The 27,535-nt window shown below is 41.1% G+C and overlaps 2 protein-coding genes across 4 annotated transcripts in view; both read left to right on the top strand.

Annotated features, from left to right (window-relative positions):
* Window positions 1–15,448, top strand: part of LOC139631628 (F-BAR and double SH3 domains protein 2-like) — a 65,053-nt gene extending 49,605 nt beyond the window's left edge. For both annotated transcript variants that reach the window (XM_071495952.1, XM_071495953.1), the window contains 9 exons: window positions 3,120–3,209; window positions 3,395–3,457; window positions 7,946–8,080; window positions 8,550–8,633; window positions 8,814–8,991; window positions 9,934–10,154; window positions 11,160–11,352; window positions 11,438–11,532; window positions 12,262–15,448. In XM_071495952.1, coding sequence (XP_071352053.1) covers window positions 3,120–3,209; window positions 3,395–3,457; window positions 7,946–8,080; window positions 8,550–8,633; window positions 8,814–8,991; window positions 9,934–10,154; window positions 11,160–11,352; window positions 11,438–11,532; window positions 12,262–12,354 — 1,152 coding nt within the window. In that variant the 3' untranslated portion in view covers window positions 12,355–15,448. The remainder of the gene's footprint in view (window positions 1–3,119; window positions 3,210–3,394; window positions 3,458–7,945; window positions 8,081–8,549; window positions 8,634–8,813; window positions 8,992–9,933; window positions 10,155–11,159; window positions 11,353–11,437; window positions 11,533–12,261) is intronic.
* Window positions 15,449–16,579: 1,131 nt separating this feature from the next.
* LOC139632155 (NACHT and WD repeat domain-containing protein 2) lies at window positions 16,580–27,075 on the top strand. Of its 2 annotated transcripts, XM_071496946.1 has the most exons (10): window positions 16,580–16,811; window positions 16,900–16,988; window positions 18,152–18,259; window positions 19,124–19,321; window positions 19,871–20,009; window positions 20,107–20,246; window positions 20,717–21,067; window positions 21,323–21,424; window positions 21,590–22,412; window positions 23,471–27,075. In XM_071496946.1, exons 1-10 carry the CDS (start codon window positions 16,739–16,741, stop codon window positions 26,644–26,646), a joined length of 5,199 nt encoding a protein of 1,732 aa, XP_071353047.1. In that variant the 5' UTR covers window positions 16,580–16,738; the 3' UTR covers window positions 26,647–27,075. The 2 variants fall into 2 exon arrangements, with proteins under 2 accessions (XP_071353047.1, XP_071353048.1); XM_071496947.1 differs by lacking the exon at window positions 18,152–18,259.
* The last annotated feature ends 460 nt before the right edge of the window (window positions 27,076–27,535 follow it).

The following is a 27,535-nucleotide window of genomic DNA, read 5'->3' as shown; positions in this document are numbered from 1 at the left end:
AAAGAAATTTTATTCTTACTGTCTGAAATCAGTGCAAGATTTAAGCACTAACGGAGAGACTGATATTAAAGATACATGGAATCTGATGAAGCGAAAAGAGATGAAGCAATTTACCTGAAATACTACTTAGTATATAAGTTGCATTTATACATTATACTGTATCTTATCTTTCATGTATGCATAATTTCGAGTGAAGCAGATATGCGTTTGAAATTCTCCATATTGAAATTATGTAATTATTGGCCTTCCTTGCTTCCTTTTTGTAAGAGGTTCTCAGAGGATGAGAGAGTGAGAACATTTGAGGCAAGAGGTTGTCTTCATACTAATAAGCTGTTGAAGGCTCTACTCAAACTGGCTCCACAAGACAATCTGGCCTCATTAACACGTGGCATCAAAATCCATCAGAAACAGATGAGGCATCGAGATAGTGCTCCAAGACACTTTATAGCACAAGCAAACAAAACTAATAAGAACTGGAATATTGATTGGAAATATCCTATATTTTATCTGCACTGACATATGAACACCTTTGGTAAATAGAATATGGACACCAAGGTGTGTACACATGCACCATTTTGATTATTAAAACACTGCACATGTTAGAAAACAGACGAATCAGTTCCCTTAATTGTTGGTATGTCTGCGACTGTGTTGTGAAACAAATTACAGTATATATATATGTATTGGTAGCAAAGGCCCAGTTTGATCCCACTGTGGCTCTTTTCATATTCTTTTAGTTTGTTGTTTCAGATTGATATCACATATATGTCATGACTTTACCCAACAAGTTCATCTGTTCTCGGCATTTGAGCAAAAAATCAGCTGGTATCATTTTAAAGTGCTCCAGAATTCTTAACATTTTAAATCAGCCATTATTCTTTATTAGTTACAGTCAGAGAGCTGAGTTTTATTCCTGCAGCATCTCTCCACCAATTTTTCTGTCTGCCTTTGTCGGTTTTACTGATGACAGCCGGCCAGCCAGACTGTCTTTCTGTCCAAGGTTGTAGAGTCTTTCCACCAGTGATCTGTGCTCACGCCACTGGCTACTCAATTACAACAACAACTGAATGTACTGTTGCACATAATTTTAAGCATTGATGCCTGACAGTATCAGCCAATATTTAGATTTTTCCCTTCTTAAATCCAGTATATTAATGGTTTAACAACAGCAGCAGCAGCTGGTGCTTTCCAGTAGCATTTGTTGAGTGCTTCTAACAGAAAGAAAAAAAAAACTGTGGCATTTAAGTGGCTCAGGTACTTTATTGATCAAAGCTGGGGAGTCTATCTTGACAGTGTCTGTCTGCCTCTGTGGGAGGGAGGCACCAGCTATCAATCTGCTCTGTCAGCATCAGTGAGAAAGGATAGGGGAGGGTAATAAAGGAGGAAATTGATGAGAATGGCGAGAGACAGCAAGAAAAAAGGGAAAGGATCAGAGATGAAAGAGAAAGTTGAGGAGGAGAGACAGTTTGAATGTAAGTCTCAGGGGTTGTCTCATTAGCAAAGAACACAGCACATGTCCAGTGTTCACAGCTCATTTAAAGAAAGTACAGCAAGTTTTGAGAGCATACATGACACAGATTCAACACATTTTGGGGTGCAAATCAAGTTCACATCCTTGTTCTGTCACTGAACCCAGCTGCTTGTGATCAAAAACAGCTGAAAGGCCAAAAAAAACAACAAAAAAAAACCAATCAAGTTTTTCCAGTGAGGATTGCATTTAAACAGGGTTCCCTTGGATCCTTTATATCCTTGAAAGTAAGTGAATTTTAAAAAACACAAGGCGTTGAAAATACACTGTTTTATATATATATATATATATATATATATATATATATATATATATATATATATATATATATATATATATATTTATTTTTATTTTTTTCTCACCTAAGATTTGTAAATACTCAATTTCAATTCAATTTTATTTGTATAGCGCCAAATCATAATATACATTATCTCAAGGCACTTTACAGGGTAAGGTCAAGACCTTACTTTGTTACAGAGAAAAACCCAGCAGTTCCCACAAAGAGCAAGTGCTTGGCGACAGGGGGGAGGAAAAACTCCCTTTTAACAAGAAGAAACCTCCAACAGAACCGGGCTCAGGGTGGGCGGTCATCAGCCTCGACCGGTTGGGTTTAGGAGGAGAAAAGGGGGGGTGGGGGGAGGAGAGAGGAGAAAAGAGAGAGAGAGAGACCAGGAACAGCTGTATAGGTAATGGTGTTACTGTGGATATGTGTGCAACAGACCACATAGTCTGCCCTCACTGTAACACAGCACAATTGAGAAGGGTTCACTCATCTAAGACTCTCTCTTTGTAATTGTTGCCTGTGAGCATCCATATAGCCTGCTAGTTCTCATTATAAAAATTATTAGTGTTGAAACAGTAATTAACCTTGATGCGAGTCTCAAACTGTACCATGTTTGGGTCCTTGAATTTTAGGGAAATGGGCTTAAAAAGTCCTTGAAACTGATGCTTGAGGCATCTGTTTAATGGGGACTATGAGGTTCAACTTCAGTTCAACTTGAAAAATAATACTATGTACAATGCGAGAAGTGTATCAGTTGGTTTTTGTAATGTCTGCTCTGGTATATAGGTTCACTTGAGGTCCTTCTCCCTGCATCAGTTCTAGAAATCCATTGTATGTGAGAAATGGCTCCCATGGGGTGCTTACTGGATATAGAGATGCTTGCTAATAGCTAATTATATTGTTATTGCTTTGTGTTTGTTTTGTTTCAGCATCATGATTAAAAAATATTTAATCATGATGCTAGTCTTCCATCACTGGGAGAGATGTTGCCACATATTAATACATATAAAACAGGGAGACTGACACTTTTACAATCTGGAGACCTAATGGACAGCAACCATTGTAGTCCTAGTGCAGGTTGGGCTGTTGACTTTGATTTACATGTAAATACAGCTTGTTTTACAACTTTGTATTTTCAGTTTTGTTCATGACTCCTACCAGTCAAAGATAACATGTTGCTCAGCAGAAAACTGGTACCCAAGTTGCAATGTTCTTTACTTGTTTTTTTCCCTTTAGGCTGACAGGAGAAAAACTGTGTAGATCAGTGATGTATTTGTTCTTAACATTCCTAACTCCGTCTCTCCAAAGACAATAAAGCTGAAAGCTGAGGCTCGGTTGGACCTTCTGCGGCAGGTGGGGGTTGCTGTGGATACCTGGCTAAAGAGCGCCATGAACCAGGTGTGTTTAGTCTGCGAGTGTCTGAGAAAATGTGTACATATACTGTGTGTGTGTGTATTTGTGTGTAATTATATCCTTTCACCCATGAGTGCGAGTTAGTGTACTGCAGTATATATGTGTGACTGTGCCTGTTTGCAATATGTGTATAACCCACCTCCCTACCACTCTCTCTGTGCATGCTGTAGGTGATGGAGGAGCTGGAGAATGAACGTTGGGCCAGCTACACTTCCCACGATCCCTCACTGTCGGTGAGACACCTCCCCTCACTGTGCCTATGTTGCTGCTTTCTTGCCAAGTCAGCAGAACTCGTCCTGTTCTCATAAAAACAGAAAGTTTATTAATGAAATCTGAAAACACTGGAGGAATTGATGAACAACAAACCTTTAGACATAATATAAACTAGAACTATGCCAATACATAAATACATACAGGACATGATAAATGATTTTTATCATCAGTTCATCAAAAGCTGTCATTGACTTGGCTGGAAAGTGAAAATCTCACACTCACAGATCAGAAGTAGAAGTGTACCTCTTCACCACACAACATAAGCCGTAGCTGTTTGCATTGCATGCATGGTGGCCACTGAATTGTGTCACTGTATATTAGTCACATAGCTGCTATTGACTCATCTGTCTTCCCAACAGTTTTTCTTCATGCACCAGATGAAAACTGCATTCAATTCAGCGCATCCAAAAATGTCATTTTAAACTCTAAGGCACTGACTCATAACCATAGAACTTTCATTCTTTATGATTTCATTTTAAGTGAAAACCACCCAGCTAGAATAGTTCTCCAGACAAATCACTTCCTGAATGATGTAAATTGCAAGATAATTGACCTCAGCCCTGCTGCCTAATCATCTGTCACGCTAGTTACAGCCTCTTTAGACGCCCCACTTCCTCAGTGGAATACTGATGTAGTCTGTGCACAACTCTCTAGTTTTTAGTCCATGAATTCTAGTTTTACTGGCACGATTGACTGAGTACAGCTCTGAAGCCTGAAGGGACCTTTGTTTTTTTCATCATCACGCTTATGAATGTGTGTGAATGCACTCCATGCACATCAGGGTGGAGGAGGTGGGCTCCAGGTAGTTCCCCATTCCCCATGCCTCATTACTGGCTGTAGTATGTTTTGTATAGATTAAATAAACAATATATAATGTGTTAATTTGGGAGCTTTACAGATGCTGATTGGTGGATTTTGTTATCTTTGGACAAAGACAGGCTAGCTGTACACACCTATTTCCAGTCGTTATGCTAAGCTAAGCCAACTAGCTGCTGGCTGTAGCTTCATATTTAGCATACAGACTTGAGAGTGGTGTCAATCTCTTTCAGCCCCCGGCAAGAAAGTGAAAAAGCACATGTTCCAGAATTTTCAACCATTCCTTTAAATTGAACTTAAGTTTTAAAGTTGTGGATATTCATATAGGTTCATGTGTGTGCATTTTTTTGTGTGTTTCTGTCTCTATGTCTGTGACTAGGAGTGTAGTCCTACATGACACTTTGTAAAGAGACGTGTGTGTGTGTGTGTGTGTGTGTGTGTGTGTGTGTGTGTGTGTGTGTGTGTGTGTGTGTGTGTCTGTCTGTCAACAGCACTAAACATAGTCAGTCTTCTCCACTGGAAGCACTTGACATTCTGCTCACATGATATTGCAGCTGGCAGCTAACACCAGAGAGAAAGAAAGTCTGGAGAGTGAGGGTGGGGGCAATCTAGGAAGGGATAAATGGAGAGAGAAGTAGGGATGAGAGAAGGAGTTGTGCAGTGAGAGAGAGAGTGGTAGAGAGACAATTACTGAGGAATGAGAGAAAGAAGGAGAGAGAGTGAGCTGAGAAAAAAAAAAAACAGATGGTGTGATGTGGAGGAGAGGGTGAGGGGGGAGGTGAGGAGAGAGCAGCGTCAGAGTGATAATGCTGAAGTAAAATTGGATGCAGAGGTGAGAGAGATGGGGGATTGTGAAAAACTGCAGAGAACATAGAACATACTGTAAGGCCATGGTATGCTGCAAAAAAAATATTAGATTTGCACAGAGCCTTGTGGAAGACTGGCAACCTGTCCAGGGCGTACCCCGCCTCTCGCCCATTGTCAGCTGGGATTGGCTCCTTACAACCCTCAAGCAGTGGTATAGCTGAAGGATGGTTCGATGTTTGTACAGACAAAACAGTGACCAACACAGAATTCCCTGTGATCACAGTGCACAAGCTTGCAAACCAAACATTTGCAGTTCCAAATACTTTATTACCTGCAAGTAAAGTCTGTAATGTCATGTAAATTTTAATTATTTATTTATTTTTATTTCCATTTGGCTGCATATTTGAAAGGTTTTATAAAGGTTTCCCTGCCCTATTTATAAGATGAATCAATTAGATGCTAGACTTGCTAAAAAACTCCTCCATCTGCTGTTGGTCTCATTAAAGCAACAGACCAGGAGGCACATTTAGCATTCAGGCATTTGACAGCAGTTCAGCAGCCTTTGATTGTATTGGGAGTTCACCGGAGCCTTAAGAGACAGACAGCGGCAAAGAAAGAGGAGCTAAAATAAAGAGGTACAACAACAGAAATGAAGACAGAGAGATGGAGAAGGGGGGGGGAGTAGGGAGGATTGTTAACAGCAGTTGCTGATTAGGGAGAGGTCAAGAAGTGACTGACGGCGAGAGGGAGAAGAAAGGATGGATGGATTATGAATAATAATCTGTAGAGGAGGCCACAGAAAAACAATGAGAGCGGGGAGCAGGCACTTCCCTCTGCCCTTTTGTCATTCGACTCAGCTTTATTAATATGACCATGAAATACAGTAAGCCATGAACCCTAAAGTCCCTCAGGCAGCCACTGCCTTCATTACAGTATCACTTTCACAGTTATTACCTCCAGGACCAATAAAATCTGGTTGGCTTGTTGATTGGTCTGCATCTCAGCTGTATTGGTACACACACTGAGAGTTGTATTTTTTGGTGACATTTTATTGGGTTATTACCGAAATACATGCTGGTCATTTTACTTCTGGGATGGAATGGAATTGGCCCTCAGGCCATGCAGTGTGCTTTTAAATCAGTGCATTAAAGTGGGTAAGAGCGATGTAACAAAACAAACATATAGCCAACAAATCTGCAATCAGACCTCAAAATATGGAACTGTACATCAAGTTGTCCTTCATCACAGTGACTCTCTCTCTTTCTGATCAGTTACATATTCCAAAATCCCTCTCTAGTTATGGTATGTACGATATTATGTTATTGCATCCAGGGGAATTAATTAACACTAAGCACTGTGGCTACTGTGTACCCCCTGCTCACAGGCCACAACAGTTACCCTCCTTATTTTAGTGTGTAACATGCACACGCTACATTACATATATTAGAATAGAATAATGCAACTTGTCTCATTCTGTAGATCCACCACTTTGTCCAGACTGAAATATCTGAACAATAACTGGGTGGAAATTTTGCACAGACATTAATTCCCCTCAGAGGATGACTCCTGCTGACTTTGGTTATCCCCTGACTTTTGCTGTAGCACCACCAATGCCACAAAATTTACATTTTTCCAATCGGTTAATGACCAAATGCAAATGTTTATGACAATCCCTTTAGCCGCAGCTATACCGTGTGTTAAGTGCTAATTCACAGGTTAGCTAAGATGGTGTGCATGATAAACATTATATTTGCTAAACATTAGCATGTTTGCATTGCCACTGTGAGTATGTTAGCATGCTGACATTAGTATTACAGGTTGCATTTATGTCTGCAAAGCAAAATAAACTAGTAAAGGTTTTTCAAGAAAAGCAAGGAACATGAAAATGTGTAGCCTGTGTGTTTCAGATGTAAGGCCCCTTGTTAAGCATTTCCAGTGAGAGCTTTAATTAGAGTGTGTTAATGTTTATTGGGGAACGCCTTAGGACTACACCTGAAGGTTATTATTTCCCTGGAGAACAGATTCTTCTGTCCAGGAGAACAACTTGGGAGATCAGCTCGTATACAAAAACACACATCTGTTTTGTTCCGCACCGGTGTAGAGTTTACTGTGTCAACAGAAATCTGATGACTAAACACAATGACTTAGGAATGGATAAACACACACACACACATACACACATGCACACACACACACACACACACACACACACACACACACACACACACACACACACACACACACACACACACACACACACACACACTCTTTTGTTATGGACAAGGCAGCTTGCTGTGTGTGATGGATCTTTCTACCAGCTGGATCACATGACCTTCATATAAGCCAGTGAAATTCTTGTGGAACAAAAGAGGGAGGGGTCGGCTCATATGAAACATTATTCCCTCCACACCTGTTTCTAAAAGCTATAGTACCCACAGTGAGCAGGAAACAGAAACTCAGGCAGGAATAGAAGGTAAGGAAGCATGGTATAGATTGTCTTGTGAATCTAGCACAGAGGAAAGAAAAGTGAAGGACAGGCAACTGGTGACCAAACCTAGAAAAGGTGGTGGAGTAGAAATTTGAAATTTTGAGATTATTTGTCATGTAATTTAATTTACCTACCTAGCCAAACTTTAAATATATTAGTATTTTTATCTTGTAGCATGAAAAGAAATTGTATTTGGACAGATTTCTTTTTTTTGTTTGGTCTGAAATACATTTTTTATGCTGGAGCTTTAGAGGTGAACAGAGCTATTCTTCTTTGCCCTTGTAGTTATCAGAGGTTTTGGCTTTATCTGGCTGTGTTTGTGTTTATTTGATTAAAGGGCACAGTGGACCTGGAGCGTGAGGAGGGCGAGGAGTGTGAAGAGAACATGGAGGTTTTTGACGACAGCAGCTCAAGTCCTTCGGGAACCCTTCGAAACTACCCCCTTACCTGCAAAGTCCTGTACTCGTACAAGGTATATGAACCAACACACGCACATACACACACAGTTACCCTCTATAGTTACATGGTCACACCTAGACATATTAAATGCATGGAGAGGAACAACCGCAGCACACAGTATCATACACATTCCTGTACACAATTAGGCAAGTCAAGTTGACCCTCAGTGTTGTATTTACAGGAAAATATGGACGACTTTGCCAGTGCCATGAAAGTTTGAGAATTTTAAAATAAATTATTAATGATGAACTTAGTCTTCAGATTACAGAGTATTTTCCTCATTGTTTTTATTATACTACACAGAATTAATATCTTGCAAACCAGGAATATTGGTTAAAGCTACATAGTATATTGTCAAGAGTAGATTTGACTCTCTTCCTCCCACTTCCTTCCTGTTTTTGTTTAACCCCATTTTCTTTTTCCTTGTTCATTCTCATTCCTTCCCTTCTCTGTCTTTAACTCTGTTGGTGTGTCTCCTGCAGGCCTCTCAGCCGGACGAGTTAACTATCGATGAACAGGAGATGTTGGAGGTCATTGAGGATGGAGACATGGAGGACTGGGTCAAGGTGCACAAACACCAAGCACTATCTCATCAGATCTTTGTGTTGTATTCTATGTGTCTGCTTTTGGATTTACATGTTTGTATGGTTTTTGCCTTCTGTCATGCATGTGCTCATGTGTGTAATTATCAATATGTGCATTTTTGCATTTGTGAATGCACTTCATTGTGTGTTTGTGTATTCCAGGCTCGTAATAAGACCGGTCATGTTGGCTATGTCCCAGAGAAATACCTGCAGTTCCCCACCTCCAACAGTCTGCTGAGCATGCTCCAGTCTCTGGCTACACTCGACGCTCGATCACACACCTCGTCCAATTCAACTGAACCAGAGCTGCTCTCTGGCTGTATCAATGGAGACACAAACAGTAAGTATGCTGTAAACTAGGTAACGGTAAATTATTCTTTGTAATAATTAAACTGGAGGTCAGCAGTTTAAGTAAAACAAGCTAGCTAATTTAAATGAGTTTGAGTTTTCCCATAAGGAAGTTATTGTGTGCCACTGAGTGAGGCATTTTTCTCTTGACTGCTCTATTGAATTTCATTGCCTTAAAACACTGAGTTTGCTAAGCAGAGTGTTTATTGGAAAGAGCAGGTGCAGAGTTGTCTACTGAACAAGAAAGCAAGAACAGAAGAAAAATATGAATATATTTTCTCTGTCCAGATTTCCTTTCCATGCATTTATATTTAGCAATTTGAAATGTTGTTGCTGCTATTCCACTGCCTCACTGGAACAGAAACCAGAGCAGAGTGGTTGTATAAAATTGAGCAAAGAATACAAAACATCAGCTGTTAGACTTGCAGGGCAATTTAATAAAATAGGCATGAGCTGAGCTTAATAAAAAAACATTCACTCTCTTTTTGGCCTCTCTCTTATCTCTGGTTGTATCCAAACGCATATTGAAGGTCGACAAGCAGCCAGCATAGAAAAAATCAGGCACAGTGCTGCTGAAATTCCTAACAGTTTAATATCAAGATGTATGATGGAGTCTCTAAAGAAGGCTGGAGATGTGTCTACTCTGGGAAATGTTGATTGGGCTTACTGGCCTAAATTAATTACTTCAGATAATCAAAACTGATATTCACAATAACTGATTGGCCAACTGTACTTTATCTGCTTAGCAAAACAAGGAGGTAAAACCACCTCAGGAATGCAGCACTCAATTGCCATCTTGTCATCTTTGCTGTAGTTAAAAATCTTTAGCAGTAATTTTCATTCTTTATTCCCTTTCCTAACCTGCCTACTGTGCAACTTACTTTCTTCTTCTACTACTCTCCCTCTCTCTTTATCCTCCTTTCTTTCTCTCCAGCGGTGTATGTCCGTGCACTTTATGATTACGAGGGCCAGGCAGACGAGGAGCTCTCCTTTTCCGAGGGAGCTGTGATCCGCCTGTTGAACCGCGACACTCAGACAGACGATGGCTTCTGGGAGGGGGAGCTCAACGGGCGGGTTGGCGTTTTCCCCTCTGTACTGGTAGAAGATTTCACTGAAAATGGGGAGACCACGGGGGGAGGAGCTGGTGACATACAGGTACAGTAACACCAGCACACACAGGGATCACAGTCTCACAGTGCACACAACAATATGTACCTCAGTGGGAGAACTCAGTAAGGCAGATATAAAATGGAGACATAACTCCCACTTAAGTAAAACACAGACATTCAACGCCTCACTCTTCAGCGCAGCTAGAAATCTGGCCTTATCAGTCTTTCCTCAGGGCAGAAATACCAAGGATAGAGTGTAGTCTGCTGTGCCACTTTCTCCCCTCTTTCTCCTCCCTTCCTGCCTGTTGTTCAGTTGATCTATCAGCAGGGCAGAGTTCACAAACAGTGGATCAGAACTGCCATGTTCCTGCAGCGCCCTGATAAAAACTCTGCACTGCAATCACAGAGAGAGGTCTTATCTGTGGCACTGAGCGCTGCCCTATTAGAGGTTCAGCAACAGGAAGGATACAGCCTCTCCCTTCCTAAAAGCCTGTAGTCATAACATCTCTTAACATCTTTTAAGTCTTATGTTGTGAAGATTAGTAAAAATCTGAATCCTTGGGCAGGCCACACGAACTATAACCGGCAATATTTCTGTAAGGTATTCCTCAAAGTAATAATGGCTTATACATTAACCGTATTTTATATTAACAATGGATGAAATCACTCTGTATAATGTGAAAGGGGTCTCTTGGAGTGATGAATACCAACTCTGCAATTCCCTCTTCCCTCTATGCAGTGTTTTAGCATCTTTCAACTCATCGTTTTGGTTTCCTGGCTTCAACTTTGCCTTGAATCACTCTCACCGCTTTCAGAAATATCTATACCCTATATATATAGAAATATCTACCTATACCTACCTAACAACTGACACAAATGTACTACATAGTAGGGCATTTGGCAGCTAAAGAGAAATATTTTTCTTAGGAATTAGTGGAGACTCAAATTACTCAAATTTGTAAAATTCATGTCATTAGTGATGTGATGTGGGGTCACAGATGAGCAGGAAATTTGCAGTGATGTTTTTCTCTATTTCTGCTTCGTTCTGTAGATCTCTCCATCACTGAAGTTGCCATCTTCACTGCCGCCGCTTCCGTTGTACGACCAACCTCCCATCAGCCCTTTCACCAGCCCCGAGACCTCCACCCCACCTCCTCTCCCACGCTCACCCTCCACCGCACTTAACGGGGAGCACAAGCCTCCACTGCCTGCCTCGTCACACAAGGGACCGCTGTCCACTCACAGTAAGATATGCACACACAAATGAACTGAAATAGTTGAGAAAGGTCATGGTGACTTTTTATTAGAAATCTTTCTCTTTCTTTGTAGATCAAAGCTCTGGCAGGAGTCCAGTGTCTCCAGGATTTCCTCAGACCCATCCACCACGATTCACCCCTGAAGGAGGCCCAGGGAAACTACGACCTGTTAGTATCCAAGTTATTTCAAGTGTGTTTTGTGTATAAGATGACATACTTGTTTCTTTTCTGCAAAGAACATTCGGGTTATTGTTTATAATATAGTCAGGAATTTCAGTGTAACAAACTGAGTTGTTTCCAACAGTATTAAGTGGATTACAGAGAAACTGTATAAGTAACACTAGAAACAATTAGAAGATAAATCAGTGAGTCAATCAACAGAAAATTGTTGGGCAAATATTTTGAGAATTGATTAATTGGTTAAGGCAGTTAACAAGCAACTACCCAGAACAGAACATGCGGCAGTCCAGCCTTAGTGTGTTTGTGTGTGTGTGTGTTCCTTTGCACTGAACGGAAATGCAAAATGTTGTAAACCAAACACTTAATTGACTAATGAAGAAAATAATTCAGTCAGATCAATCTATCATAAAACTAATCCTTAGTTGCACACTTATATCGTGTTATACAACACAAAATTATACACAAACTGTTTGTCGTTTGTCACTCTATAATTCTCTCTCAGAATCATGTGTTTATTAAAAACCAGGCTGTAAAAGTAGAGAATAAACATTAATTACTTTCTGGAGATAAATGTGTGTCCTACAGCTTGACATAAACATTTTGCTGTTTGTCAAATTAAGAAAGTTAGGACATTTTTGTTATTGACTTGACAGTGTTTTTCCTCGCTTTGCTTTTTTCTTAAACTTATATTCAATTTGTTTTATGTCACTGCTGCAGGTGCGAGCTGCCCCTCCCCCCCCTAAACAGCACTCCCGGAGACAGCATGAGAAGAGCGACAAGACGGAGGAGGTGGAGATCACACTGGTGTGACAGGCAGACAAGTTTGCAGGCGGTTGTAGACACACAAAAATAATTAAAACAGATGACAGACAGACTCATCCTACAGGCTGAGGGACTGAACTGCTCGGAACTGAAGTGAGCTGAAATAAAGTGATGTGAAGCAAACCGGAATGAGCCACGTCAACCCCTCTGGCCACTCCACGTCTTCTCTCCTTCTCAAGTGGAGGAGGAGAGAAGAGTAAGGAGATAAAGTATCCAATTAATTAATCTCCATAGTAACTTCCTAATGAAGTGCAGCAGTGGCTGCCCCCACACCCCACTCCGCCCTCCCCCGTCCTTCCATTCTTGCCTTAAAACTTCACCTCATCGGGCAGCAAACCAGAGCACAGTAAAAGGAGCAGCAAGAGGAGGGAGAATGTTTGGAGAGGGGGGAGTGAGAAGTAAATGATGGGTTTGGCAAGTTTTCTTTTATCTTATTAAGCTTACTTCAAGATATAAGTCAGTTTATTTTTCTGTGCAGTTTACTTCTTTTTTCTACATTTGACTTTTTTCACTCACTTGCTAATAAATAAACTTGAAGCATTAGAAAAGCTTTGGAGCCCTAACACTGACAAAACAGGATTATCAGACAAATCAAAAATGTCATAAATTACATAATTATTACTGTTAGTTAAATATTAGATATAAATATAAATAAATATAAAACTTTATACTTTATCTAACCTCCAGTGAGTAAGCAAAATGATTTTCTTCCCCTTTTCTACCTAGGTTCAATAAATTAAAACATACCAAACTGTCAACCAAATACTGTACTTAACACTGCTGTAGCATCACTGTAGAAACTCTTATATCAGTGGCTAAAGCTTTGTTGTCGATGAGCCAATGCTAACAAGGCTAGCTACAACTTTGACCTTTGGTTTTCAGTTTATTTAATATTTTAAGAAAAGGCTAACATGGCTAACATTAGCTGAGACGGTAAATGTTCATTGTTCATTGCACATTGTCTCCATTGCTCCACATGTATAAACACATGTCCAAATGCTTATATACGCAGGGTTAAAATAGGGAATACATAAATGATCAAATGTGTGCGAACACCAAAAACCAGGAATATGGCTTTGAAAATAAAATGAGGCAGTAAAAGATGCATAGAAAGTAAAATTAATTAAGTTTTACACTATTTTATCCAATGATTGGTGGTAAAAAAGAATACGTTTTAAATATGTTATATTTTTGACATTTTTACGAAGTCTTGTGTTTGAATTGTGTTTGGGCTCCATAAGAAATAAGCTTGATAAACGGGAATGAGTCAAAACTTGCCAAGTTTGTCATGTTTCGGAGTGCAGTGGGGGTTGAAGTAAATGGACAGAGAAACTGGGTGGTGTGTGTGGACACTGTGTCACCCTCCCCAGCCCTTCCCACACCATATATAGTCCTTATCATCATACGTATTCAATGTGTATTAGTACAGTACATTACTGTTGTCATAGGAATGTTATGCACAGCGTTTCATATAGACTAATTCAGCTGAATGGATGACCATGTCTGATATGTAGTTGAAGTTTTATCCTCATCTTATACTGAAAGGGCATTGTAAATACAATATGAAGGAGAGATGAAAAGAGAGAGGGGAGGAGAGGATGAAAAAAAGAGAGAAAATGGAGGCTGGATCCTCCCTTCTGCTCTTATCTCCACCTCCCTCCCCATCCTCCCTTTATTTCTCTCCGTCTTTTCTCTAATGTCTGTTCTGTCCATTGACAGTCAGTGTGAATCAATAGCTATCATATAAACATACAGTTACATAATATTACACACACATTGCTATATCTTCTCTCATTCTGTGACACACTGTGTTTGTATCACTGATTGGTTCAGGAAGAGGACAATGGTGCTTTCAAAGGCACTGGAATTGATGGTATTCACCATGTGGTGACAGAGAAAAGTTTTATTTGAGATGATATAGACACTTAAAAATATTTGGGGTCAGGAGATTTTATTAATCACAGAATGAACAGTATGACTTTTATCCTTACAGATCATATCTCCAATCACATTGATTTTATTCACCTATAACATATATCCTTGTTTAACTGACATGCATTGCATCTGCAGGTATTATTTCTCTCTGTTGTTTTGCTAAGCATCTCCATCACATTACTATGGGAGTCTGGCTTTTTAATGCAATAGAGAAAACATCCATAAAAACAAATGAACCTTAAATGTTTCAATTTGACATCATCATCATCATCATCATCATCTTTTTCCAGTCTTACATTTCAACTTTGGTAAACCATGGTAGAAACAGAAAATAAAAGAGATGTATAAGATAAATACATCATGCTGAATGGGCAGAACTAGCAAGCAACATTCAAAGTACAATTCTGTTGTGTTTTTTTATTTTACTCAAAGTAAAAAAATCGTCCCCCTTACAAACCCATCAAACTTTTAAAACTCCTTGCCTAAAGGGCAGCGTAGCACTTTTATTTATTTGTACCTTCCCTGGAAAGTAGCAGTACCTTCACGTAGCAGCAGGACGTGTAGAAATGACTCTGTTGAATCACTGTAGTTACAAATACAGAAGTCAGAGTCATTCTTTTCATTCTAATGCTGTGGTGGATCCTCTTTGTTTCAGTGTGACTGATACTTTTATTTTTACTTCTCCTCTCTTCTGAAGAGATGGAGAGATAATTGTGGACAATGTAATTTGGTGTTTTCCTTAACTTATAAAGAACAAACAAAAAAATTACAGTAGGGGATGTTTTGAATGAAAACATGGAGAAAATGTGTGTGTGTGTTTTTTTTGTTTTTTTGTTTTGGTCTTGGGATAGGCCTAGCTGTTTGCGTGTGTGATTGTTTATCAGAGAGAGGAGGAATTTTGATCAGGTCTGTGTTATGACTCTGAAGATGTGCCCCAGTTCCTTCCTACATATTTATTTTAACCAGGCTTTGATTTAGTTAAACATTCACATTACAAAATTAAATTACACTCAGAGATAACAGTATTGATACTAAATTATATTGATTCTGTGTGTGATGTTAATGAACACTGCTGTCCCACGGGGCGCACGCATAAGAAACAGCTTCAGAAACGTGATGGAAAACAAAAAATAAAGTGTTAAATCTGTGTTGCTCTTGCCTTATTAATGATATTAGTCAGTCCTGCTCCAAAGTTGCAGTACATTTCCTGATGGTGCCCAACTATAAAGTATATTAATTACTTATATATGAACTGCGAAAATGAGTATGAAGATTGGTATAAAATACATACTATATAGTGTTAATATGAAGTATGGGGTTGGGACACAGCTTGAGGCTTGAGCTCATATTGATTGATCTCTAAACTGGAGCTGAATTATGTAAGATTGAAAGGAGTGATTGGAGAAATGGAGAAAATATTAAAAACACTTTTTTGCACCATTTTTTTTTTTGGAAAAAAAAACTTTGTGTAGCATCCACACCTTAAAAGGTTAGGCATGCTGGATTTAGTTTAAGTTTCAGATCTGAACCTCTGCTCTTCCGCTGTTGTAAGACCTAGCATTGACTTGTAACAGTGTGGTCAAGGCGACTTGAACAACAGCCTCTCCTTGATCTCTCTGAGATCTTATTTATACTGGTTTTCAAACTTGTTTTGAAGTTTATGGTTTACAGCAGCGTCCCACAGAACTTCCCACGATTAATGCTCAATCAGTCAATCTATGAAAATGTATGACATTTTGTTGCTAGCTGACACTTTCAACATGATTATTAGTCCTTTTTAACAGCCCCCCTGGTCCGCTACAGTGTTTAATTATTTGGTATGAGCCTGTTTTTGCTTTTTTATGTATTATATAATTCTATATTTTTCATCCTTGGATTTGGAGCAGCTGCACCGCTGCTGTTATTAATGATGTGGTGGAGCTACTGGCCTTCTCTCTCTTCACAGACTGTTGCCATGGTGACGATAATGAGAACAGGTGCAAAAGTCTTTCTGCATATTATTATTGGCTGTACAAAAAACAAAGTTTGTATTTATTGTGTACAAATGTTAATTAATAAAAAAAATATGGAAAAATTGTTTGTGTGTTTTGAGTTCTTCTACGTGTATATTTGTGTTTGTATGCACCTGTCCGAATAATTTGTGTATTATGTACACAGTTGAGAATTTGTATAACTGACAGGTGCATATGGGTGCATGTGTGTGTGTTGTGTAGTTGTTCCAGTCACTAGAAGTGGGTGTGATCATGATAACACACTATAAACAGCTGAAGCCAGGATTTCCCGAGTGGAGCAGGAGGGAAAAGAGGAACAGCAACACAGAGGAGAAGCAGCAACTGTGAACTTTTCATTTGGGCCCATGAAAGCCTTCATAGTGACTTTTTTGTGCTCATTTTTTAACAATAGCTCTTGATTTGGCACATGCTCCAGAGGGAAACAAATGGACTGGTCTCCTTCAGAGTCCAGCTGCAGCTCGTCCTGTGTGAAACTCTATCTGTGCTCTAACCCAGAGGGTATGTAGATGTGAACGTTTAATGTCCTTAAGTCATGTTTCCTGAGATGTTCTGTGATGTATCATGTTTGTGTTTATGCTCTGTACAGACAGCGTTGTAGAGCGCAGAGCCCTGAGAGAGAGTGTTTTCCCAAAACTTAGAGAGCAGTGCAGGAACACGCTGGGAGTGGACGTCAGGGTGAGTATACACTCCACTTCTCAATTTAGTGTTTTGTTGCTGTGCTGCAGCGGGGGACATACTACTTTCTGTTTTTTTCATTTTTAGATCCTCTCTCTTTAACACAATGAACAGACTGAGGCAGTATGCAGCCACTTTTGATGCTACATTGAAAAAAACAAAACTGTAGTGTCATTACCACTCGCTTTTTATGGCTTTTAGAGTTAGAAGGAGCAGTCAGCTCTGGCCCACAGGAGGAAACATTGTAACTTCCTTTGTTTTCAATCTGTGGCACAAGTTTAGTCTTGAATGAAGTTAAGAACATAACGTTGTTTCTGCTCTGGTGAGATGTCCCTGGTGGTGCCTTTATTCTTCCAACCTGAAGATCTATTGAAACGTGCAAATTTTTCTCATAGGAATAAAATGTCTGGATTAAAGTAGGTGTTTGTATCATCTTAACGTCATCTCAACTTTCTATTTTTCATCACCAATTCATTTTTTGATTGTGGTTCACATTAAATATTCAGTTATTGTGTTTATAAAATGTCAAATATAATTGCAAATGTAGATGCTACCAAAGGTGAAAATCATGAATCAATCAAATCCAACTATTCCACAAAGCTGTGGCCAGCAAGACAAGACGAACAAGTGACTGCTTGATTCAGCAGTAACAGAGATTCAGGGAGATTTTGTTCATCCATGGAAGAGTGTCACCAAGAGTCATGCCTAACTGCACTGCTAACAGTGTAATACAAAAGCAATAGTATTTGGTAGCTTCTAGGTGTGTGTGTGTGTGTGTGTGTGTTTCTCTTAACACTTCCTCCCCGAGGCCATCGCTGTAAAAGTGCAGTCAGTTCTAGTTATTTTTGCCTGATTAAATTTGAGAAGGAAAAAAAGATGAGCAGCTGTAATGCGACTCTGTGCCTAGTGTGTTAGTTTGTGTTCATGCATGTGTGTGTGTGACAGATCACCTCAGGGCAGTTCAACCAGCGCAGTGTGCCGTCTTTATTCAGCAGCATGTGTAATTAGAGAGATGGGACAACATGATCTGTTATTTAGCCACTACAGGGCCAATTGTTATTACACCGTGTGTGCTTTTCATAAACTGAATTGTCAGTCATCCCCTCTCTAGATTGTTTTAACCATTATGTCATATGTGTGTGTGTGTGTGTGTGTGTCTGCAGCTGATAGACCCGTTTGAGTCCAGCGATCCCAGTCGTTGGCCAGATGAATACACCAGACAGCAGCTGATTAAAGAATGCAGGGAGAGTTCGGTTGGACCATTTTTACTGGTAAATAAAACATCAGCAATGATGCAATCATGTGGTGTACAGTAGAACAGCAAACCCCGGGCTGTGTTTGTAGTTTGACTCATACCTCCAGTGTCACCAGCAGCAGCCGTGGATGATTATCTGCACCACATACACGTATCAGCTTCCGTTAAATCACTCCCTGTTGAATCTTGAGGTTTCTAGTATAATGAGAGCAGCTCTTCAGGTTTGTGGGGGCGTGTGAGAGGTTGGACAGATTTCTACTATAACGGGAAAAGTCACAGGTTTGATCAACACATTAGCAACTTAGCTATCTGAGCCTGTGTTAATAAAAGACCTTTCAGATCAGCGTGAAACAAATCCCCATGTTAGTTAACAGGATACACCTGCCAACGTAATTAAATCCCACAGTTATCACAAATGCTGTGGGATCATCACCTATCTGACACAGTCTCGACACAAACTGATTCACAGAATTGGATTGGATGGCACTGTGTAATATCACAGGTACTTGGGGGCGCCTTGGTGGCCCACCTGGTGAGTCCTAACCGCAGCGGCCCGGGGTTCGAATCCGACCCACGGCCCTTTGCTGCATGTCATCCCCTCTCTCTCTCTCCCCAACTTTCCTGTCACTCTCTCACTGTCCTATCTAATAAAGGCATTAAAAACTCAAATAAATAAATAAATAAAAAATATCACGAGTACATAATAATTCAGTACACATCCCTGTCTTTTCCAGCTGCTGCACAGACCACAATGAGGAGGAAAACTATGTGCTCCCAAGCTTTATGAGTCAATGAACATCAATGCAAATGTGCACTAATCTGCACTTATCGATGCCTTACATGTCGATGTTCCCTCTGTGACCACATGGTTGTGCTGCAGGCTCTGGTGGGACATCAGTATGGCACAGCCAGTCTGCCCGCCCAGGTGGAGGTGTCAGAGTTCCAGCTGCTGCTGCAGGAGGGCCAGCAGGCAGGCGTCAGCACCCAGGAGCTGGAGAGAGTTTACCAGAGGGAGGAGAACACCATCCCACCCTCCTACTGCCTGAGACCTCCACACAGAGACACCTGCTGTGCTCAGGTAATCAGCACCCCAGCATTTACTCATTTACTCACTGAATTACATTTCATCCAGGTTTACATTTCTGAATTATAATTACAATTCTCTCATTAAGCGAACAGAATTAAGTTTAACCTAGATCCTATTGCAGCTGCGAATGAAATGTGAGTAAAAATAAATGTTATTATGTGTGGCAGATTTGTTTATGAATGGCAGAGGAATAAACACCCACACACACACAAAAAAAGGTTCAATTAAATTTCCATCACAGATGAAGTCTTCTTATATTATTTATTTATTTCCTTATAAATCCATGCAAAGCTTTTACAGATATCACTTAATAATCTGAGGAGTTAATAATCCTGATCGTTTGTATTCTGTATATTAGATAATCCTGTTTCTGGGACACTGTAATATAAATATAATATATAAATATATTATTGCAATAATGTGATCATATTTTAGGTATACAGTAGTTTACCTGGATAAATAATATTTATTTATTTTCTAGTCTCCACATCCATAGACTGTGGTGCAGCTTTCCAAAAAGAATCTGTTCTTGTTGAGCAGGCAGAGGTTAATGAGGAAGAGGAGAGCAAGATGAAGGCTAAAGAAGAAGAGCTGAGGAAGGTGTTTCAGACCACTGTGAGTCTGTGTGTCCACAATGGTCGCATGACCCCAGAGAGAGCCCACAGCTACTACAGATCAGGTGAGATATACACTGTGTGTGTGTGCGCGTGTGTGTGGCGCTGCGTTTGCTTGGCACTGAAGTGTAATTAAACATGTGCTTTTCTTCTCCTCTCCAGCCCTCGACGCAGATCTGCAGTTTGCTCTGGACAAGCGTCCCAGACGCAGACGCTGCCTGGTCTACGTCCACAAGGTCGTCAATGCAGAAGGAGAGAGAGAGAAAAGAGAGATGGATTTACAGCTGCAGCCACAGTCAGAGGTAAAAGTCACGTGTCACTACTGAGAATTTATTTATTTGTTGCTGTTTCCTGCACCACAGATGATCACAACATATCACAATGCAGCTAATTTTCACACAGTTTCCATTCAGGAGTGAGTCATTAATAAAAATCCATTTTCATGTTCAAAGCAATTAATGAATGAATGAAAGAATTTCGATCCACTTACGCCACCATCATTAATCTTTTTTTTTTTTTTTTGCTGTTAGCTTTGAAAGGAAAAAAAAAGTGTTTAGTTACAGCTGAACATGTGGTTACTTCTGCCTGTCAGAAACCCAAACTTCATCTATTTATGTTCCCCTGGGAAGGAGAAAGCAGGGCTTATTAGAAACAATGTACATGTCAAGTTTACAAGTAGCAAAATATAGAAATGCAGTCATCATCTGCTTCAGATGCAGATTGTTTCAAAAGTAAATAAAAAACTCATTTTTTCCACATCCTGTCTTTTAAGGCTGCTACCTCCGACCTAAAGACAGCACCCACTGATGGACAGTTACTCTCAGAGCTCTGTGACATCTTCCTCCCTGGTCTCATCACTTCCCGTCGGCTTCTAGTCTACACCTTCACCACAGAGTGTGACTGTCGCCATGGTTACACAACAGCCAGGAGGCGGGGTTATGCCAAATCTCTGTGCCAGCAGGTGTATTCTGACCTCTTGGGGTTGATTGACAGCTTGAACATGTCAGATGCCAGAGAGGAGGTTCAGCTTGGTGATGCTTTGGCCCGAGAGCAGGGTGAGCAGGAGGAGCTGTGCGACACCCTGTCCCGACTCTATGGCGTCACTCGGCCCGAAGAGCAAGAGGTCAGGATGAAGTTGTTTTTCCTGATGGTTTCTAAAGAGATGTAGAGATGATCACTCCTGTTCTGCAGTGTGAATACTTAATGACTGAGTAGGATTGTTGCAAATGTTTTTGTTTTTTTTTTTTTTAAATCAAAGTCACATCATGGATATTTTCTACATTTCTTGTTTTGTGAAATAAAATAAAATAAAATAACCCAATGCTGACATTGTTATTTGCACCTTAGCATCACTGAAGTCTACTTTCATTGGTTGTAGATCAGAGCCTATGTAGAGCAGAGTGGCCAACACTGCCCACTAGTGGTGACAGGAGGGCCGTGCGCAGGGAAGACAGTGCTGCTGGCACACTGTGCTCAACAGGTAAGTGAACTGTCGTGAAATGTTTAACTCAATTCTATATATCTTTCACTTGTTGTTTTCATACAATATTTTATTATAAGTTGTATTCATATTAGAGTCCCAAAGTTTCCTGCCTCTCTCTCTCTCTCTCTCTCTCTCTCTCTCTCTCTCTCTGTCTCTGCTCAGATGAAGTCGTGGCTGCCAGACAGCGATCCTGTGGTGATCCCCTATTTTTGCAACCTGCAGCAGGTGCTTTCCCCAAAGCACCTGCTGTCCAGCCTGTGTTATCAAATAGCCAGTAGATATCACAGCGACTCCTCCCCTAAGCAGGGTCCCAGCTTCTACCTTGGCAGTGACCCAGATGATCTTAGCTGCATCACTAACCCCAGAGACTACAAATCCAACTGTAGCCCAGCATCTGTTCTTTATTCCCACCATGAACGTACCACCAGAGAGCATGTTTCTGACTCTAACCTAAACCTTACTACCATACAATTCCCAGATTGTAGAGGACCTCATTCTGACATCATGAAGCCTGACATTAGTCTGTCTGAGCTTAAAGAACGACTCTCCTCCCTCCTCTCCCTCCTGCCTTCCCCCAAACAGCCTCTAGTTCTAATCCTTGACGGCCTTGATCAAATCGAAAGCAACTTTATTTGTTCTCAAATCATTGAGAGCCTCCCCTCCCCGCTCCTTCCTGGTGTGAAACTAATCTTCACTATCTCCTCCAGTCGGACACACGTCCTGCAGGCCATCAAACTACGTTACCCACAATGCAGTCCACCTCACTGTGTATCAGAGGGCAGTGAGAAGGAGTCCGGATATGTGTGTGTACAGTTGGGATTGGCAGACAGGAAAGAGTGTGTGAAGATGTTGGCATCGCTGCTGACCAGTTCAGGAAGGAGGGTGACATCAGGACAACAGGCTCTGGTGAACCGGGCGCTGACTTCCTGTTGTCTGACTCTCTATGCTCGACTACTGCATGTGCATACCTCACTCTGGTACTCTGGTATGTCTGATGCAGTAAACAAAAAGTTTCTTAGCAGATAAGATTGTTTATATTCTATATTTTTCTTATAGTCAACAAATCCCATGAAATCCCCCTTTTTTAAAGGGTATATAATTTCCTAAAATAGTTATGACTACAGTTTTTAGCAAATTATACTCAAACAGGAGTAAATTGTGAATTTGTTAGGGACTATATTCTCAGCCCTGGATATAGTGTGCTTGTGCAGTGGTTCCCAAGGTGTGCACTGCAGCACCCTGAGGTGCCTTGAGGATAGGCAACAATGTTTCATCACATAAAAAGCACAAGGCATTATTTACATTTTCATATTAAAAATGCATTAAAAAGGAAGATTATATATCTAAATCACAATATTAAAAACTGTGTCAAAAAGCTAAGAGGTTTTTATAGTAATGCAGATGATGTCACGTTTATAAAATCAGGATTTTAACAGTGCAGAGCAGCAGCTGTGTTACAGTCATTATTTTTGTTCTGTTGTCTGACAACAGAAACAGAAAAACATGTAAATGAGAATAGGTTTCTTGGGAATTCAGCTGTATTAGAATACTGTATATGTGAACACAGAGAGTAGGAGAGAAACAGATGGGTTGAAACCAACTAGGCAGAATGCAAACAGCCTACGACATGGCTCTGTCATGTACTAGGTTTTGACCTAGTCTTGTTCTCTGTAAACACAGCATGAGACAACCAAAAAAGTCGGGGTGGATTCACTAGAGGCAAAGAATACTTGCTTCTAGGGTTACCACTGAACTGCTAGTCTGGGGTTAGACTCATGATAAACTACAGTGCCCATGCTCATCATAATGAATGAACGTGTCACCTAGTGTATGGATGTGTTTTTGGACAACAATAGAGCTCTATGGCACAGAGGGATATGCTTTATCAGAGTCTAGCTACACAGGCAGTACTTAACTTCATTGTATGATTTTGGTGTTTTCATGGGATTTGTGAAATATAATAATAAAAAAAATGAGTATCACCAGACTTAAACTTCAAAAAACTTTAAAACATTCACTCTCCTTCTCTTTTCCCATCATCAGATTCTGATGTGACTGAGTCGTCTCTCCCCGAGGGCGTCCATGCGTCCATTTCTGCACTCCTGGATCACCTTGAGCAGAAACACGGCTCCTCTATCGTGGCTCGTGCCGTCTCCTACCTCACCCTCTCCAGGACTGGGCTCACTGAGGCTGAGCTCGCTGATCTCCTGTCTAATGATGATGAGGTGCTGTCTGAGTATGTTCAGCAGGGTGAGAGTCCTTCCTCCACTATGAGGGTGCCACAAATTGATGTTGAGAGACTTCTTTTGGATTTGAGAGGGTTTCTTATCAGGAGGAAATCTGTAGGGTCGTGCGTTTTGGTCTGGGTGAGCAGGCATTTCAAGCTGGTGGTGGCTAGGAGGTATTTAGGCACTCATGAGGCGAGGAGGGAGATTCATTCAGAGATGGCGGATTATTTCAGTGGCCAGTGGGGTTGTGGAAATGCTAAACCACTTCTTGTTAACCAGAAATCAGAACCAAACAAGGATGCTGTCCAAACGAAAATATACATAGACAGGCAGCCATCCAGCCAGCCGTTTGTGTTCACTTCTTTGTCCAAGGATGCAGGTCAGGTGAACTTGAGAAAAGTCCTAGAATTCCCCTATCACTTGCAACAAAGCGGCAGATGGGAGGAGTTGGAGTGTGGGTTGTTAATGTCTTTGGGGTTTCACCAGGCCATGGTTCGAGCTGGTCTTCTAGGAGATCTGGTGACCATGTTGGAGGGTGACCAAGAGTCATCACAGTTTCAGTTTTTAAGAGAAAGACTACTCCTCGCAAGCACATTGAAATCTTCTGCTTGCTTACTGCAGCACACACCTCTGCAGCTGCCCACGGTGATGGAGTCGAGCCTCTTCCCTTATCTGGAGGTCTTTCCTGAACTCGAAGGTTATGTCAAAGAGATCAGACAGGAGAGGGGGAAAAGAGGAGGTGGATTAGGAGTAGCTCTTTGTCCTGCTCCTTCCTCTGTTCCCCCCATTCAGCGTTTGAAGTGTGATGCCGAAACCAAGGACGTTTCTGTGGCAGAAGCGGCAGGGACAGAGTGCGGGATTGTCGCAGGGATCATGGATGATGGTTCTGTTTGGATTTGGAAGGGTCCTGGATGCGGTGTAGTTAAAGTGTCACTGAGCTGCGAGCAGAAGGAGCTGAAGTTTGCAGGAGTGAAGTGTAGTGGACGATTCATGCTCCTTTCCACACAGTGCAGCAAGCTTTTCTTGTGGGATGTGACAGACCCTGAGATGTTTCTACAGGTTAAAGACCCTTTGGAAACAGAGTTTGGACAAAAGTTAAGCCAAAAAACAACAAGCAAAATTGAGGGCTTTGTGGGCTGTCAGAGAAAGTTATTTATGTGGTGGAAGGATGAGAGTTTTGTGAGTGTGTTGAACATCTCCAGTGAGACTTTGACTCATTTCCAGTGTCAGAGCTCTGTGACCTGTTTGGTTTGCTCCTCTAATGGCTTTTACATGTACTGTGGGGAGGAGAAAGGCACAGTGTCCATATTTGACACTGACTCCAGCAGACTGCTTGGCAGCTGCACAAACTCAAACCACAATGCAGTTACATTGATAATCATCTGCGAAGATAAGAGGGAAATGGCATGTGTTGACAGGACTGGGAATGTAACTGTATGGGATGTTGCGACCAAAACACAACCGCCCAGACTTGTAAAAGAAAGATTCATTGGGGGTAAATCTAATAACGTCATCAATACAGATAACTCAAAAGAAATTGAAATGTTATTGGTGTGTCAGTCTCATCAGGTTACGCTGTGGGATACATATGACTGGGAGATGTGGGACCAGTTCTTGGCTCCAAAAGGGAGGGCCTTCACCCAAGCTGTGCTCTCCCAGGATGGCCACCTTTTCCTGGCTTTGCTAGACACCTGTGCCCTTGTGTTGGTGTGGAAGGTCAGCACAGGGGAGTGTGTCCTCTCCTTAGAAGCCAACAAGCAGCCTCATGCTCTCCTCAAAATGGCCTCAGATGTCATTTGTGTTGCTCGTGATGGCTGCCTGACAGTGTGGGACTCTGAGATGATAGGTGCTGCAGGTACATCTCCAAAAGTAGGGTGTGGAGTGAAGGAAGTGATGGTTGAAAAAACAGGAGAGTGGTTTTACACCTCAGACGGGTCAGAGGCAGTGTGGAGATGGAGTTTAGAGACAGGCTTTCCACATGCAAACTTCCTACATGATGGTCCAGTGGAAAAACTGTGCCTTTCTCCAAATAACATCCACCTTGTGACACTCTCAGCAGGGGAAATTTACATTTGGCTGATGGAAACAGGTCAGAACACCATGCGTATCAGTGGCACCAGAGCTACAGATATCCTAATCACACCAAACAATAACTTTGGGGTGAGTATTACCAATCGAGGTTTGTCTCGGGTGTGGAAGATGGCAAATGGGACCATTGTTTGCAGCATACACCTGTACCTATCCAATGCCAAGGTGTCTCCTGAGAGCACCTTCCTAATTGGCTGTCGCCATGGTGACTTGATAGCTGCCAGTCTTTGGTCAGGCTCCATCAGCAAGCGTTTCTCCTGCGTGGAAAGCTCGGAGAACGTTGTTGCCTTTGATACACTGTCAGAGCACCCAGACTTTGTGGTAGTGATGGCAGCCTCAGGGGCAGTGTACACCTGGAAGGTAGCAGAGGAGACTGTGTGCAGGCACTTTCATCTGCCATATACGTTTCAGTGTCAGCCGCAAGACTTCCAAATGTCCTCCAATGGGAACTACGCACTGCTCTCCACTGATAATGGCGCCATCAAGCTCTTGGACCTGTCTCAGGTCAGGCTGTGCTCATTCAAAGCTGAGGGTCCTGTCATTAAAGCCTGCTTGGATGAAACTGGATGTTTTGCTGCCTACATCAGCCTGGAGAAAACCTGTACCTGCGACCTGCTCGCGAGGCCCATCCTCACAGTCGTACAACTCACAGATGGGGAAAGAGTGGGGAGTGTGGGTCTGTCTAAGAAACCATTGACTCTGGTTGTGTGTAAGCAGCAGCGTGTGTTTGTGGGTTTTGAGGACGGGTCTGTAGGTGTGTATGCTGTTTCAGATGTCACACTCAACTTGGAGGAGTTGGTCAGGTGCAGAGAAAATTTGAATGATGAGTTGAAGCAATGCCCTTTTGACAGAGCACCATTCAGCTGGTTACCCCTAGCAACCCCCAACATTACATGGCCTTAAGAGTATGAATACTGTTGAACATGGATTGTTTTTAAAATGTGTAATGATAAATTTCAAAAAACAATATGAATTAAGACAGATGTGACAGACATTAGCAATTGTTGTATGTATTGTATATGTATATGAAAAACACTGCAAGTATCATTTGTTTCCTGCACTTCCAGGGCACACATAATGGACTGTTTTCTAACCAGGCAACACCTCTATCTGTAACTGCACCATCATTTGATTTAGTTTCTGTTGGTCTGAGATCGTTTTTATGATACAGCTCTGCAGAAACCCTTATCCTGAGTTTCATTTCTGTGAAACCAAAACCAATATCTGATCAGTTTGTACCACATCTACTCTGTTGTGTATCTTAGTGCATTGTTAAAACAGAGGATATTGGCGTATGTATATGAAATAAAATAATTTGGTATAAATGCCTTATTTGTGTCTGTGTTTCTGTATTAAAAAGCAACGCCACTCTGACACGTCTGCACCGTTTTGTATTAGTAAGATTTACTGTACTCTTGCCAGAAAGTAGCGTATCCTGTCTTTAAATTGTTATTTAAAAAAATCTAAATCACGGGCTTTTACTGATTAAAAAAAACAATACATAATTTTGTTAATTTGAGTCAACTCACCCCTAAAACAAAAGTCTTGTCTACTCTTGCAGATATTACAGATAACAAACCAATGGAAACTGACAAGCATTTGGTCCACTCAGCTCTCACGCTGCCTTCACTGTTTCCTTGCAAGCTCGTAAATTCGGCGTCTTCTGTCCATAGCCATTGCTGGTTGTGCTTGCTTTTGGTCAAAAGTAAATAAACTGAACCCAATAAATATAAATATCAATATAAAATATCAATAAATATATAAATATCATGTTTGACATTTTAATTCTTAC

Source organism: Trachinotus anak, unplaced genomic scaffold, assembly GCF_046630095.1.
Source record: "Trachinotus anak isolate AG129_WGS33_773 ecotype Australia unplaced genomic scaffold, CSIRO_AGI_Tana_v1 ptg000014l, whole genome shotgun sequence".
Taxonomy (NCBI): domain Eukaryota; kingdom Metazoa; phylum Chordata; class Actinopteri; order Carangiformes; family Carangidae; genus Trachinotus; species Trachinotus anak.
This window is presented reverse-complemented; position numbering and strand designations above follow the sequence as displayed.